The sequence below is a fragment of the Argiope bruennichi genome, chromosome 7 (assembly GCF_947563725.1).
Source record: "Argiope bruennichi chromosome 7, qqArgBrue1.1, whole genome shotgun sequence".
Lineage (NCBI taxonomy): Eukaryota > Metazoa > Arthropoda > Arachnida > Araneae > Araneidae > Argiope > Argiope bruennichi.
This window is the reverse complement of record NC_079157.1, coordinates 70682018-70697604: the sequence shown is the minus strand read 5'-3', so window position 1 is coordinate 70697604 and position 15587 is coordinate 70682018. Positions and strand designations below refer to the sequence as shown.

At 28.9% G+C, this 15587-nt stretch overlaps 2 protein-coding genes across 2 annotated transcripts in view; one reads left to right on the top strand and one right to left on the bottom strand.

Annotated features, from left to right (window-relative positions):
* LOC129975177 (nose resistant to fluoxetine protein 6-like) overlaps positions 1 to 15587 on the top strand; it is a 71855-nt gene that overhangs the window by 47787 nt on the left and 8481 nt on the right. The window contains exons 11-12 of the mRNA XM_056088148.1: positions 10126 to 10248; positions 13399 to 13519. Of these exons, the coding sequence (XP_055944123.1) occupies positions 10126 to 10248; positions 13399 to 13519 (244 nt within the window). The remainder of the gene's footprint in view (positions 1 to 10125; positions 10249 to 13398; positions 13520 to 15587) is intronic.
* On the bottom strand, positions 2809 to 5000 carry LOC129975178 (heat shock protein 70 B2-like). The gene has a single exon (XM_056088150.1). It carries the CDS (start codon positions 4870 to 4872, stop codon positions 2923 to 2925), a length of 1950 nt encoding a protein of 649 aa, XP_055944125.1. The 5' UTR covers positions 4873 to 5000; the 3' UTR covers positions 2809 to 2922.

Sequence of the window (15587 nt, the reverse complement as noted above, 5' to 3'; positions counted from 1 at the left end):
TCCTGATAGCAGAAAAATGTACATTTATGAGTTTTATTTTCTAAAAATTATTTGATAACTGCTCCGTTAAATTCCAACATTACATTAAAATTTTAAATGACTGGATATGAATTTTTAAGTAATGGACGACCTATTTTTTTAATTTATTCCCGTTCTTAGATTTTTTTTAAAAAAATATATGTGCTATGCATTCCGTTAGAACTTATTTTATACATTATAATTTCTACTTATATTGGAAATGAATCTGTTATTTCCGTTTATTCTGTAAGACTCTTCAATGAAAGAAAAATATGAAGAATCCAAACATTTCTACTGATATCAGATAGAGAAGATGGAAACAAATCAAATTAGTTGCAAAAATTATCATTGCCGATGATAGAAATTGGGCATACAATTTTTGGGAAATTTTAAAATTTTATAATGAAAGAAATTCATTTGTGACTTTCTTATCATCATTTAGTATATAATAATTTTTATATATAATTTTATTTACATTTACTAGTTTATATACAAAAAAGTTATACACAAATGATAACTATTAAAATGATAAACAAGTACGAATTAATTTGATTGTATTATACAAAGTTGAAAAAGTTTGTATTTATTTTTCATTTTTATATACTTGGAAAAATAAAAAAAAAGTTTTAAAAAGTTGAAAGAAAGAAATAGGAATTGAAGTGCATTTGTGAGGAATTTTGTTCAAAATAATGACTAGTTAAATATATATTACTATATGTATAACTTTACTTTTTTCTCTAAGCGATTCGATCTAGTTACTAACTCTTCATTCTAAAGGTTTGTACTTTTTTAATAACTGGGACCATCTTCTGGATATTCTATAAAAATTTTAAAATATTATTATAAATGTAAAAATTTATATTATAAAAGTTTCCATGTAGAATTAGAAATTATATAACATAGCTAATGAGTCTGGATAAAGCTCATCATTACATTAAAAAATGGAGCAATTAAAAACTTCAGATGAAATTTTAAAATAAATCAATACTGAAGATCGCCCATAAAAAATATTTAATTTAATACATCATATGCTTCTTTATTTATGCTCTGGGAGATTGAAATGGGAATTCAGAAGGTAAAAACGCAACAGTTGCTTCCCATTCGTCTTTGTCATTTCTCTTTTCCAATTCTGCTGCTACTATTATAGCTTCTTTTATATATGATTTTTTTTTTATTTCTTAAAGAATAATTTAAATTCTGAGCGCAATCTAAAATAGGTTTTTTGCGACTGAACTACTATTATTAACATTTTATGCAGTTTGTAAATTGTACATAAGACTCTTCAAATGCATATTAGCTGCTTCTCTTTATAGTGTGATGTTGGAAATGTGAACTTAATCTGGCGCAAGATCTTTTTAGAAGAAACCGTGCCGTCTTTGAGTATGGTATAAGCATAAAATTTAATTAGTAAACTTTTTATCGTATAGATGGCACCACTATACAATTGGTGTTCAATTTTTTTTGAAATTAAAACTTTCTCACGCGTGTTGCTTAAAAAAACTAAAATCAATTTATAAATTAAGCTAAAGCAAGATGGAAAAAAAAATATCTAAATAAAAATAATGGTTTAAAGGTTTTTATTTTTTGTAATTTATTATTTTTTTTATTCGTCATCAAAATGATAGTAAATTAAATAAATATCATAGAATTTAATAAACGCTGGAAAGTCAATTAACTGTTTCTAATTATATTAACCTTAGCCAAGTTTTCAATTAAACAACCAATGTTAAGAATCCAAGCCTTCATATATTCATTTGCTTTCAGACATTATATATGAATAAGCAGTCAATCTACTAAGATCTAAAATAATCATAGATTAATGTTAAAGGGCTAATTATCACAAATTTCTGTATCCCTTCCCCGAAAAAAAAAAAAATACACATGTTTAAAAAGATGTATGTTATATATATGTCAAATGTTTTTTGAAACAGTTAAAAAAATATCTGAGAAATATTTTTCATCTTAATGAATTAAGCTATATCAAAATATATCATCCTGCATTTTATATTGGAGTGGTTACATGTTTGATATTTAGAACTGTCTGTTAGATTATAAAAGTTAGAAAATTTCTAAAAGCAACTAGTTCATCATGGCCTTGAGATAAATAAAAATATTTTAAAATTTCTATGATTAGAAAATTAACAAATATGGAAATAAATAAAAATAATATCTTAAGCCATAAAGACAGCTTTAAAAAAATCTATCTTAAGTTTTGGGAAAAATTTAAAGTTAAAACCATTTTATTTTCCTGCTTGAAATCAAGTATAATTTTTTGTTTATATTTAAATCAGATATTCAGATGCAGATGTCCATGTTTTTAAATAAAAATCTAATTATTATTATCATTTTTACTTATTCAAATACTTGGAATTTAAGAACAGAGTTTTTATTAACATATTATACTTCCAAATCTTGTACATCTAAATGTTTCAAAATATAAATTTATATTGAAAAAGTTTCATAATTATTGCATCTTCATATTTCATAAATACATACATATTAAGAAGTTATCAAGCAGGTCTTTTGTAAATTTGCAGTGTAAAAAATAATCACTTTAAAATTTTAACATACAAATTTAATTTATTTTACGAAAAGTTTTAATGAACTGGAAGTTTTCTTGATCAGTATTATAAAATATTTAAAAATAACTGTTCACTTCTATAATATTAAGAGCTAATAAAAACATAAAATAAGGAAGCAAATAAAGATAATTGATATAAATTTTAAATCACCTTTATTATACTAATTATGAATATACATAAAATATTTATATACACATTGAGGACATGCTGAAAGATGGAAAAAATACTCACGTAGACAAGTTTATGCTATATACATTAATGTGCGTTAGAAAAGTCAAAGTATTTATACATATTTACAGTCTTTGGCACAAAATTGAATACTTTAATTCACTTCTTCTATAGTTGGACCTGATTTATTATTGTTACAACAACCACAGCCTGCCTCTTGGCCACAACATCCACTTCCAGCCTGATTGAAGCCACCTCCTGCTTGATGCATCTTCATCATAAATGGACTTAATTCTGACTGAATTTCTTTTAGTTTGTGCTCTATCTCATCTTTCTCTGCGAGGGTATTATTATCCAACCATTGGATCACAGAATCGCATGACTCCTTCACCTTAGCTTTGTCTGAAGAGGACAGTTTATTTTCAGGTGCAGATTCTGCTGCTTGTTTCACTGAATACACATAATTTTCTAGGTTATTTCTAGCAGCCACTTTCTCTTTTTGCTCTTGATCCTCTTTCTCGTATTGTTTGGCTTCATTGAGCATTCTCTCTATTTCTTCTTTGGACAGACGGCCTTTGTCATTGGTTATGGTGATGCTCTGAGATTTACCAGAACTCTTGTCTGTTGCTGAAACATTCAAGATTCCATTAGCATCCATATCAAATGTGACCTCAATCTGTGGCACACCTCTTGGTGCTGGTGGTATTCCAGACAAATGGAATCTACCAAGGAGATGGTTGTCCTTTGTCATTGCTCTTTCACCCTCGTAAACTTGGATGTCTACTCCAGGTTGATTATCAGAGTAAGTTGTGAAGACTTGGGAAGTTTTGCAAGGAATCCTGGAATTTCTTTCAATAATTTTTGTCATGACACCTCCTGCTGTCTCAATGCCAAGAGATAAAGGAGCAACATCTACTAACAATACATCTTTGATCTTATCATCTGTGCTACCAGTCAGCACTGCAGCTTGGACTGCCGCACCATATGCTACTGCTTCATCAGGATTAATAGACATGCATAGTTCTTTGCCATTGAAGAAGTCACGGAGTAGCTTCTGGATCTTTGGTATTCGAGTAGATCCTCCTACTAAGACTACATCATGAATACTGCTTTTGTCCAATTTAGCATCCTTCAGGGCTCGTTCTACAGGCTCTAATGTAGAGCGGAAGAGATCCATGCACAATTCTTCAAATCTTGCCCTAGTGATCTTGGAATAAAAGTCTATTCCTTCAAACAGTGCATCTATTTCAATACTAGCTTCTGAGCTGCTGGATAAGGTTCTCTTTGCTCTCTCACATGCAGTTCTTAGCCTTCTCACAGCCCTTGGATTAGATTTAATATCTTTGCGGTGCTTACGTTTAAATTCTTCAATGAAGTGATTCTCCATTCTGTTGTCAAAGTCCTCACCTCCTAAATGGGTATCACCAGCTGTTGATCTCACTTCAAATAAGGAACCTTCATCAATTGTTAAGATGGAGACATCAAAGGTTCCACCACCCAAATCGAAGATAAGGACATTCTTTTCACCATGAAGATTCTTATCAAGTCCATATGCTAAAGCAGCAGCTGTTGGCTCATTGATAATTCGTAGAACATTCAGTCCTGCAATTCTTCCAGCGTCTTTAGTTGCTTGTCTCTGAGAATCATTGAAGTAGGCTGGCACAGTTATGACTGCATCAGTAACCTTCTGTCCAAGATACATTTCTGCAGTCTCTTTCATTTTGGTCAGCACCATTGCACTAATTTCTTCAGGGTTAAAAAGCTTCTCCTCACCTTTATATTCTACACGGATTTTCGGTTTGCCTCCATGATTGATTACTTTAAAAGGCCAGTGCTTTAGGTCTTGTTGAATTTTCGGGTCATCATACTTCCTGCCGATGAGTCTCTTGGCATCAAAGACTGTGTTCTCAGGATTCATTGCTACTTGAGATTTAGCAGCATCACCAATCAGTCTCTCAGTATCAGTGAAAGCAACATAGCTGGGTGTTGTTCTGTTGCCCTGATCGTTGGCGATGATTTCTACACATCCATGCTGGAACACACCAACACAAGAATAGGTTGTGCCCAAGTCTATTCCGATCGCAAGAGCTTTAGAACTCGGCATCTTCACAAAACAGTCTTAACAAAAATGTCGGCAAGCAACAAGTTCTTTAAATCGTATTTACTCAATCGCAGTTCAGGAAATAAATTTGCTCTCAGCGAGAATACTTTGGTTCAAGCCGCAGTTTTAACTTCACTGTTATTTTCGCTCAATAATCTGCTCCTACTCTTCGCGCAGCGGTATTTATATCCTCGGAGGAAGAATCGGGAAATTTCTCCTATTCTCCCCAAACTTCATTCGTGCTGCCATCTGGATTCGAAACTTCGCGAACTTTCCGGGTTCGTTTATTTTAGGCTTCATGTACTAAAGAAAAGACTAGAATGCTCTGGATGAGGTACAGAGAGAAAAATCACTAGGCATGTGCTGCCGTCTATCATTTTATTATTAAACTTCTTTTTTTTTTTTTTGAACACGCAAGAAGCAGAATATGAATGAATTTGATTCCAATGAAATAATGTAATATGAATAATTATAAGCTTTAAATTAGGTGTTTTAATATAACAAATAGCATCATATTTCTTACTTAACTAATTTCTGATTTTCTGAAATAGCTTTTCTTTTCTTTTATCTTTAAATCATGATAAATTCATTGATTTGTTTCAAAAATTTGAATGTTTTGAAGAGAAAATACATTTGAAATATTTTTGAAGAAATAACTGCTATAACCTAGGAAATAAATATTGAAATTGATCCTTTTAGATTTGATATAGTTTCTATTTCTTTTTCCAACTTCATTTTTAAAAGTAGATTTTATGTGAATTGCCACTTTTTCTGGATTATCAAGAAATATCGAGTTCAAATGGAATAGCCTTATATTAAAAAATTATGTATGAATTATTTTTATCGAAAATTATTATTAATGAAAATTATCGATTAATAATTTTCATTATCATACTTTGAATTTTGCAGCAGAGAATGAGTTAACGATATTTTCCACACTATACATTATTCTGATTTATACATATTGGTTAAAATCTAAATCATGAAAAATTATAAAATAAAAGTAATTTATATATAAAATATCTATTAATATATTATATGGTTGTAGAAATGAAATATAATAGTCTTTCCCAATACACGAATTCTTATATATATATATATATATATATATATATATATATTCTTTTTGTTCTTTAAATAAAGAAAAGAAAGAAGAAATATACCGAACAACTGAATCTTAAGTTTCCTGTTTGAGAAAAAATTTTAGGAAGCAAGTAAATATTAAAGCTTATGACGAATTCTTGTATCAGATTTGTATACTCATAAATATGGCACGCATTTTTTGACATCATTTTTTGTTACATATGTCTCAACTGTAATTTTCAAATAATCACATTTCTTTGGTGTAAAGAGCGTATATCAAAGTTCGATTATTTAGCCTATTGCATTTTTTTTCATGTTGAAATTAATAGACTATCACGCATGTGATTTTTTTTTTCTGATTCATGACGGTAATTTTTAATTAAAAAAATGAAATGGATTTGTATTTGAATAAGAATATTGATGTAAAACTGATAACAATTTTCTTTTAGTTTTTAATAGTTACTTCCCTACAGATCAGTGCTTTTTGTCTGCTGTATTATACTGTCTCATGAAAATCACGTCTGCATTTGTAACATCCAAAACTGCTTCAACAGGCTTCCCATCATTATGATTCATTTTTAACACGTTAATCTCCACTGAAATGAGTTGACTTCGATATTCTTTGTCTCGGATTTTATTTTATAATTACTAGAAACACTAGAAATAATAATATAATTATTTTTTGCTTTTTAATCACTTTTAAAAGCATCAATTTATAAAACAAATCATACTCATTCTGACAATAATTTAAACAATCATAGTTGTGAAAATTATTTAAATAATAAATTATGATATTTTAATTGTATGAAAATAAATGACGTCATGAGCACGGAACAAACATTTTTATATTTAATTTTATTCAGAATATCAAAAATCAAATTTTTCTCAAAACTACCTCATTTTGAAAAAATGCTGGGAATTGAAGCTGTTTTTGAGCTGTATTTTTAAACAATCCAAGTTCAATCCGAATACATTCAAATCTAAAATTGAAACCGGAATTAATTCATTTTATACTATTAATTTTACAGTTTTCGAAATAATTTGGCGTGATTTTTAAAAATGTGTTTTCAATGATTTTTTTAAAGCTGTTGATAAAGCTGAACATTTTTTTTAATGCCGGAATTTTGTGTTTGATTTTTAAAACCCTTTAAAATCAAATTTTAAAGGGTTTTAAAATGTTTGAAAAAAGATTATTAATATTGTGAAGCAGTGCTCTCTGATTATCAGTTCTTCTTTTAACCTTTTTTTAATTAAAAAAAAAAATCCTTTAACTCTTTAAATATAACGGATTTTTTTCTAGAACGAAACGACAATAAAGATATTATTAGATTTAGAGCGAATGTTCTCGAATTCATTTAAAAATAGATACTCTCTCCGAATAGATACGAAAATACTCGAACAGTAGATGCATTTTCATCCGCGCAATTACGTCATAGGTTGTTGTTCGGTGTATAAACGAATATACTGGAAATTTTTAATTCAATGAGTAATTATTTATAGTTTTAATATTTAGTATGTAGTATTTTAAGACATTTTCATCAGGAATTAGTGTGAAGAATAAATTGAACTCATACTGCCATCTATTAGCTAATATTGTTGTCATTTGATTACCTGGTTAATTGTCATTCGTCTAACGCTGCAAAACATCTGGATTTGAATTGCATAATAATATATATTTTTTAACTAGTAAACAATTCCATTAAATAAAAATTTTTCAAAATTGCAATAATTTTTTTTGGAGTTTAAATAAATTACAATGCACTGCATTCGTATTGCAGCAAACTGAATTTTTTAAATTTTGATTTTACCATCAAATTAATTTAATTAAAATGCTGCATTGAAGTGCACAGTTTTCAGACTCTTATTGTTGTAAATTACTTCTGTGTTTTTCTTTTCAATGAAGAAATTTTCAAATAGTAAGGAATATACTGGCATTATAAAATTTTGCCAATTATTAATACTGACTCAAAAACTTGAATTCATTCTAATTATTAACATCTCATATTTTTTTTTTTTTTTTTTTTGAAAATCAAGAAAACTATTTTAATTTTTTTGGATGGATATTTAAAGTAATAAAGTAAGAAAAAGTAATAAAAAAGTGTGACTGGACTTTTAAGTAATAAAAAGACTGTAACTGGAGGAAATGTTATTATCTTTTTTTAAGTAAATTATAAGTATTCACATTCAAAGCAATAAACATAAAAATGCTGCATATTTTTCATTAAATATTTTTTTGGTTATTCTGAATATTTTTTTTTCAAATTTAAGTTTATATAAATATAGATGCAATAAAGACAGCGCAGAATAAGACTTCATAACGTTATTGTGAAACAAAGTTATAGATTAAAAATAAATATATCTTTCCAGTTTTTACAATATTCTCAGAAAATATTTTTGATACTTATATTGTTACTTATAATGCAAACTATTTTCCAACCTTTTACAGTAGAAAAAATCTAACTAAAATTGAACATAAGAATTTATGCCATTTAACTAAGAATACAAGATGGACGTAAATTCATTTTTAGACAGGACTTTTGTGCAGTTTTCCAATTCATTATCGAATAAATAGAAAAATTGAATAAGTAGGTTTTAAATACTGAGAATGCGACTATTTTGTATTAAAATTATGAAGAAGTTCCGGAGTAAATGCAAAATGTTTACCATATGGTTTAACATATATATAATCATAGAAAATTTTCTTACAATTTATTAATGAAATGAATTCGAAAAATAAAACTATAATTGGTAGTGAATTGTTTTGACAAAACTTGATGATTAGTTCACGGTATAAAAAAGAAGAAGCTAAGTTCAGTAAAATCTCGCTAGAGAAATGTTTTTCTTAACGAGCGATGTTTTGAAAAATGAGTAATACGGTAATTTTGTAAAGTCGCATTTCTGTGTTTAATACTTAATTTGTAGATAGAATTTCTTTTTCTTTCTTCTTTATATATATATAAAGAAGTATATACTCTTTATATATATATATATATATATGTGTGTGTGTGTGTGTGTGTGTGTGTGTGTGTGTGTGTGTGTGTGTGTGTGTGTGTGTGTGTGTGTGTGTGTGTGTGTGTGTGTGTGTGTGTGTGTGTGTACTCGATAGTCCAAAATTAATGAGATAAGAGAATGTAATTTAGTATATCGTCTTTACAACACAATTGTAGATCTGTGAACCCAACGTAGGATGAGGTACTGTTTCAAAATGCTTCCACAATACAGTGAAGCTAAATTTGACATATAATAGAAATCGCCGAAGAAATTTCTGTCCAATTTCATAAACACTCTTTGGTTCTAAACGTCGTTTGAATGAATTAAATGCTAATTTTTACTTTTTCGCATACGAAGTGTACAAAGAGAGAAAGTATTGTAATCGTCAAAAAATTTGGACTGGAGATTTGGACGAATTTCCACATTTGAGACAATCTTGAGACTGAAAAATACATTTTAAATTTATAACTGTGAACACAATAATTCAAAAATGCTTTAACTTATTTGGATGAAATTTGGCATATAGTTTTTAAACCAAATTTGTAGATTACTATCAGCTTTTAAGAGAAACCTATTGAGAGGATGATTGTCTGCCCGTCTGTCTGAATATAAGATAAAACTATAATTACAAATCAAAGATAATTAGATATATAAAATTTCATTCTTCGATTTTATATCTAATTTTTGAAGATGTATCAAATTTAAAACCAAATCCGGCTTAAAAACGGCAAAAGGGCTTATTTCATTAGCATGTAAACGTGATGACTGTAAAACGCAATTACGTGAAGATATGAAATTTAATATGTGATTTTGTGACTTAAAATTGTAATACTATCAGATATTTTGGTTTCAGTCGGTCGGAAAAAAAAATATCTAAAATACTTAATCGGCTTTCTGATACTTCTGAGTTTATAGTGATTAACCGCCAAAGTTTGCACTCTAATAGACTCTTTCGTAACTACTGTTCGCCAATAGCATAAAGTTAATGAGTCAATAATTCAGAAGAACATTTATTAGAGAATATGCGAGAAAATTTTGGAGACACCCTTTCCACTAATTTGAATCTGTGCAATTTTATTTCACCTCAGAGATAATGAATAAAATTAAAATACATTGAGAGTGGGGACAAAAGCGTGATATAGATAAAAAGTAAATGACTAAAGAAAAATATTGTTTTTTCAGGTATCCGAAGCTGGGATTCGGCTTGATATGCTCTCTCATTTTAGCATGCAGCGTAGTGGTCGGCGCTTTCACTTATCATTGGGATCTGCCTCCAACGATTCAGGTATCCTCTGGAAATGTAGGGTAAGTATGACTTCCAGACATATTATGCAGAAAAAAAGAAAAATTTCTTAATGTTCGATACATAGAATTGATTATTCTGATGAAAATAGACATAAATAAGTAAGTTAGATATCTATTATGAAATATAACTAGATACAAACTATTATAAAATATAAATTTTTCAGGATGAAATTATTGAAATTAGGTTGTGATTGAGTAATACATGCACATATATTGAACTTTTTTTATATATTTAAAAAGAAATGGAAACGGTATAATCATAACACACAAAAACAGAATAAAATGACCAAACAATTGCCAAAATGACGTGCATATGAAATGATAGATAAGGCTTATTCAATTGCCAATTGAAATATTTACATTTGTAATACGAAACCTTAGAAATAATATGGAAATAAAATAAAATGTTTAAATTTAGATATAAAAGAAAGAAAATAGTTTTCACTCCACTGCAGTTTGCACATATGCTTCGAATGCTCCAAATATAAATTTCTCGCAAATCTTAGTTAAGCTTAGTGAGTCTAGTGTACTTGTCATTTTGGCAAGTTTATCACCAGATGACTTTTACAGTGGCATTTTTCACTTCTTGAAAGTCTAGTTCTGCATTTCTTTTCAACGTTTTTAATTTTAGCTCGCTTCATAAAGAAGTAGGCGCTCTTCTCTCAATGTATTCATTCATAAGAACATTTGTCAACAGTCATAGATATTTCCTGCTTGGTCACCTTTTTATTATTTGTTCAATGAATAATTTAGTTGTTGATGGCTGTTACATTATATTTAAAGCAACAACAACAACAACAAAAAAAAGAGAGAGGAGACGCAGTAAAAACTTATCTCAATGGTCACATATTTTTTTGAAATACAAATAACAAATTCGCACAGTTCTATTAATCTCTTGAATTTCAAACGTTAACCAACAGTTCGTCTAGATAAATATATTAAATTTAATGGTACAACTGCCAATAGTTAAAAATTGAAAAGCTTACTACGTATAAATGTTATACAATTTCCAAACTACATATTATTACGTACCATAAAGTAATTGTTTAGTGAATACATGTAAGAAAACAATCTGCAAATAATAAAATAAAAGACAATGTAAAACCAGTGAACAGACTAAAAAAAAACGTAATAAAATTTAAATTTTGGATTAAAAAATTATTTCTCTAAAAATGAAATAAATGCGGACGAGGTGCCTTGTCTAATAAATATTTCAATGCATTCAATCACATTTGTGTTAAAAATAGTGCAAATGCAAAGGATTTAAATCTTGACATTTTGTTAAAATATGCTCAAAAGTATCACCCAGTTTACATGAGGTACACATAAGTGTCAAATCTCAGGCATGTATGCCCGATTACGGCATTTATGCCCGATTCGGAGCCGAGTTAATTTCACATCAACGTGAATATTTAAAATCGACCATAAGACAGTAAAATATTTGATGCTCGGAAGTTTGTTATTTCCTTGTATGTTCCGAAATTTTTTCCATTGGACAAGAATACATTTTCCCACAATGTAGTGAACGTCAGAATAATGGATATTCAAAAAGTATGATTCAAAAGGATTGAAGACAAACGAGCAGCGTTATGTACCTTTTAATTATCTGGAATATGGACATGACTTGGAAACCAGCGGGGAAAAAAACCCAACCTGAAATCCATTTTTTAAGCGAAATGAAGTTGTATATAATATCTTAAACAAAGATGACAGTTAAAAGCAGTATGATTCAGATGCCCGAGAACACTCATACTATCTCTATAAATGCAGAATTTTCGGAAATTGCTGCTATGAATTCTTAGCAAGATATAAAAGATTGCCACTGCTTCTGCACTTCAGACACAAAACAATTATTAAAGTCTGTGACTGTAAGTGATATTTCCTATAATTACATCAAAAGATAGATCCATCGTCCGCTTTTGATCCAACAATTAGTCTAATGGAGCTGCAAGAATAACCAGTCATGCTTTCGCTACGCTCTGTGGTAAAACCATATAAAGCGAAAATCTTAGCATGTGTATGGATCACGTGCACACACCCTTCGAAAGTTTATGCATGTTTTTCCTTTTATTGGTAATGCACATATAAATGTTAATTCAAATTTCTCTGGAGATGATGGAGCATGTTATTGTCATGTGACTGCATCTTTATTGTAGTATCCGCATGTTACAAGTGCAAAAATGAAAATCCAAATTCATTTCTTATCACCAGTTCGATATGAAATGTGATGTAGAAACATACAAACTGTTGATTAAAGAATATCCCGATCACGATTTGCAAGATAAAGTGATTTTCGCAAGAATTCTACATATATTTATAATGCTAACGGATGTCGCACAGAAAGCCCTTTTATTCCTTATCATGAATGAAATTGCTTATCATAAACAACCATCTGTGCAAACGTTCCAGATTGTTTCATTGAACGATTTTACAACTGCACTAAGTTCAGCGGTTCCCTTTGCTAATTTATAATGCTGCACGCTCAGATACAACCAAAATGCTTGGGAACGGGCACTCTGCAAATCAGTATGATAAAAAAAAGCATTAAACAGGAAGTTTAATAAAGCTCGAATTTAGGCTTAATTAGAAGGGGTAATCGCTATGACTAGTAGCATTTGAAAATTAATGGTCATATCTTCAAAAACTATTACCTCACAAAAATAGTTTTTGCATTAGTTTAAAACTGAAAAAAAAATCTTTTTTAAGGATATTGATTCCATTTCCTTATAACTTCGCTCTTTATTTTTAATAAATTTTTAAAATTTAATTTGATACACAATTTTAAACACATTTTTTTTTAGCATTATGATGAAATTCAAACCCATCCGCCCCAAAGCAAAAATCGCATGTTTTTGCCAGTGCTAAAATTAAGATTAAAATTATTAAATTATTATTATTATTAAGATTAAAAATAAGATTAAAATTATTATTTAAATTATTTTTTGGATATTAATTTCATTTAAATTCATATGTTATCAAATGCAAATTGAAATTTAAAAACACATTCCATATTAATTATTTAATAGCCTAAAAGTCAATAATCTGAGCGAACGTAGCTGGTTGCAAAAGTATCTAGTATTTCAAAACAGTTTTACATTTTTCTGTCTACTTTTGATGATCGTTATCAAGTTTTAATTTTTGTATCCGCAGGCAAATTCAAGAGACTGTGGATTACATTCACATGAAAACATTCACCCATGCAGGTCCTTATTATGTGGGAATTGTTCTAGGATATTTGATGATCAAATATAATGACGTCAGGATACCTTGGGTGAGTAAAATAGTTCTAAATTTCGAGTGGTGAATTTTGAATGTCGATTTGGTACTTTATTTTTATCATACGTCATTAGAAGGGTGTGGATATTTGAAGAATAAAGGTTATCTATTTATAATGCTACTCCGTTCGTCATGTCTTTCCTTGTCTTCTGATTGCTATTTCAAATTACGAGATTCATCACAAAATAGTTCACCAGGTTATTTCCAAATAGAAAGTTAATGTAATAGATTTTCTATTTTGATTAGAACAAAGTTGTGCAATCTCTTCTGAAATTGCAGAATAATACTCAGAAGGACGATAAGAATTTTATATTTTGATTAGAACAAAGTTGTGCAATCTCTTCTGAAATTGCAGAATAATACTCAGAAGGACGATAAGAATTTTATATTTTGATTAGAGCAAAGATTTGCAATCTCTTCTGAAATTGCAGAATAATACTCAGAAGGACAATAAGAATTTTATATTTTGATTAGAACAAAGTTGTGCAATCTCTTCTGAAATTGCAGAATAATACTCAGAAGGACGATAAAAATTTTATATTTTGTTTACAACAAAGATTTCTAATTTCTTCTGGAGTTACATAAGATATGAGCTGGAGGACTAAGAATTGGACAAATATAAAAAGAAATGCATTCTATTAACTAAAGAAAAGCAAAATCACTTTAAAATATATAAATACTAACACTTTATCTCTTTAAAATATATAAATAACACCAATGCCATCACCAATTTTTGCAAAACACCCATTTTTTTTCAGCATTTTTCCTTTGCGTGTAAATTTACTTTACAAAATAATAAACGAGATGTTGTTGCATATTTGGTACTGCGTACTCCAGTTCAGCGAATCCCGCATGCTGCATGTTTGAAAAAGAGATTATACCATATTGGCTTATAAAAGTTAAATATTTTTTTTGCACTATATCATCGGATTAATTGGAGAATTCAACTACCTTAATATTTATATATTCATTTCTCAAGAAATATCGTTTTCTAGTGCATATCAATTAATTTAGTTAGAAAAATACTTCCGAATATTTTCTGTAATAAGAATATAAAATATTTGATTTCTTCTTCTTATTATTATTCAAAAAAAAAAAAAAAAAAGGAAATAAAGGGGGGGGAATAGAAATTCAAAATTGAATCAGACCAAATGTTAGATTGGTATTCCTTGAGCTTCATATTTTGTATTATGATATTTATAATCAGCATATCTCGCCTAAAAAGCAAAAGGTTATATTTCAAATTTGGTTCAACTCTACTAGCCGTTATTCTTTTTAATATCGCTGATAGAACCTCAAATGCAAGATGGATGTTAAGATCTATAATATTGCGAATAGAGCAAATCCAACCTTTGAATGTTTTGAAATGCAAAACTATATATTAATTCTTCAGAGAAAATGAAAATACTTTTAAGTTTTAAGCTGTTTATTCTGAATTAAGATTGCATTGTTTACACCAGCAGGCATATTGCTTTTCGTTATTGGAGATTTGACATCCATTGGCTATATGAAGGGATATGAGTTAGCCAAATATTATTTTTGCGCCAAATATTATTTGCACTTTCAATGACGATATTCTACTGAACAAATATAAAATTAATCTTTTTCGACTAATGTTTCTGATAAAAAAAATAAATGATTTGGTTTGGTTTCGTTTTTTGGCACAAGGGGCATAGATTTGGCGATGCTGCGCCATACTAGGTAACATTTTTTCAAGTTAAAATTTTGAAATTCCTTAATATAGGAAACAATGTGGAATAAAAATTAATAGTAGATAATCTTCAAAAAAGAAAGGACAGTAGACTAAATATGTAAATAAAAGCCAATTGATTTTAAAAAGGGTAAGAGGTTATCATGTGGAGTTTTTCCAAGTAAAGTAGATAAAACAATATTATTAGATTTAAAAAAAAAATGTAAACGCTGTGTATAAAAATTTAGGCATGCAGAAAATATAAGTTGGACGGACATAGTGCAGTTGCACCGAGAACATATTGGAGCTTGTTCTCCTAACAATAGATGACGATGGATATAGAGTATGACCCGCTCGTAATCTAGTGAGAACT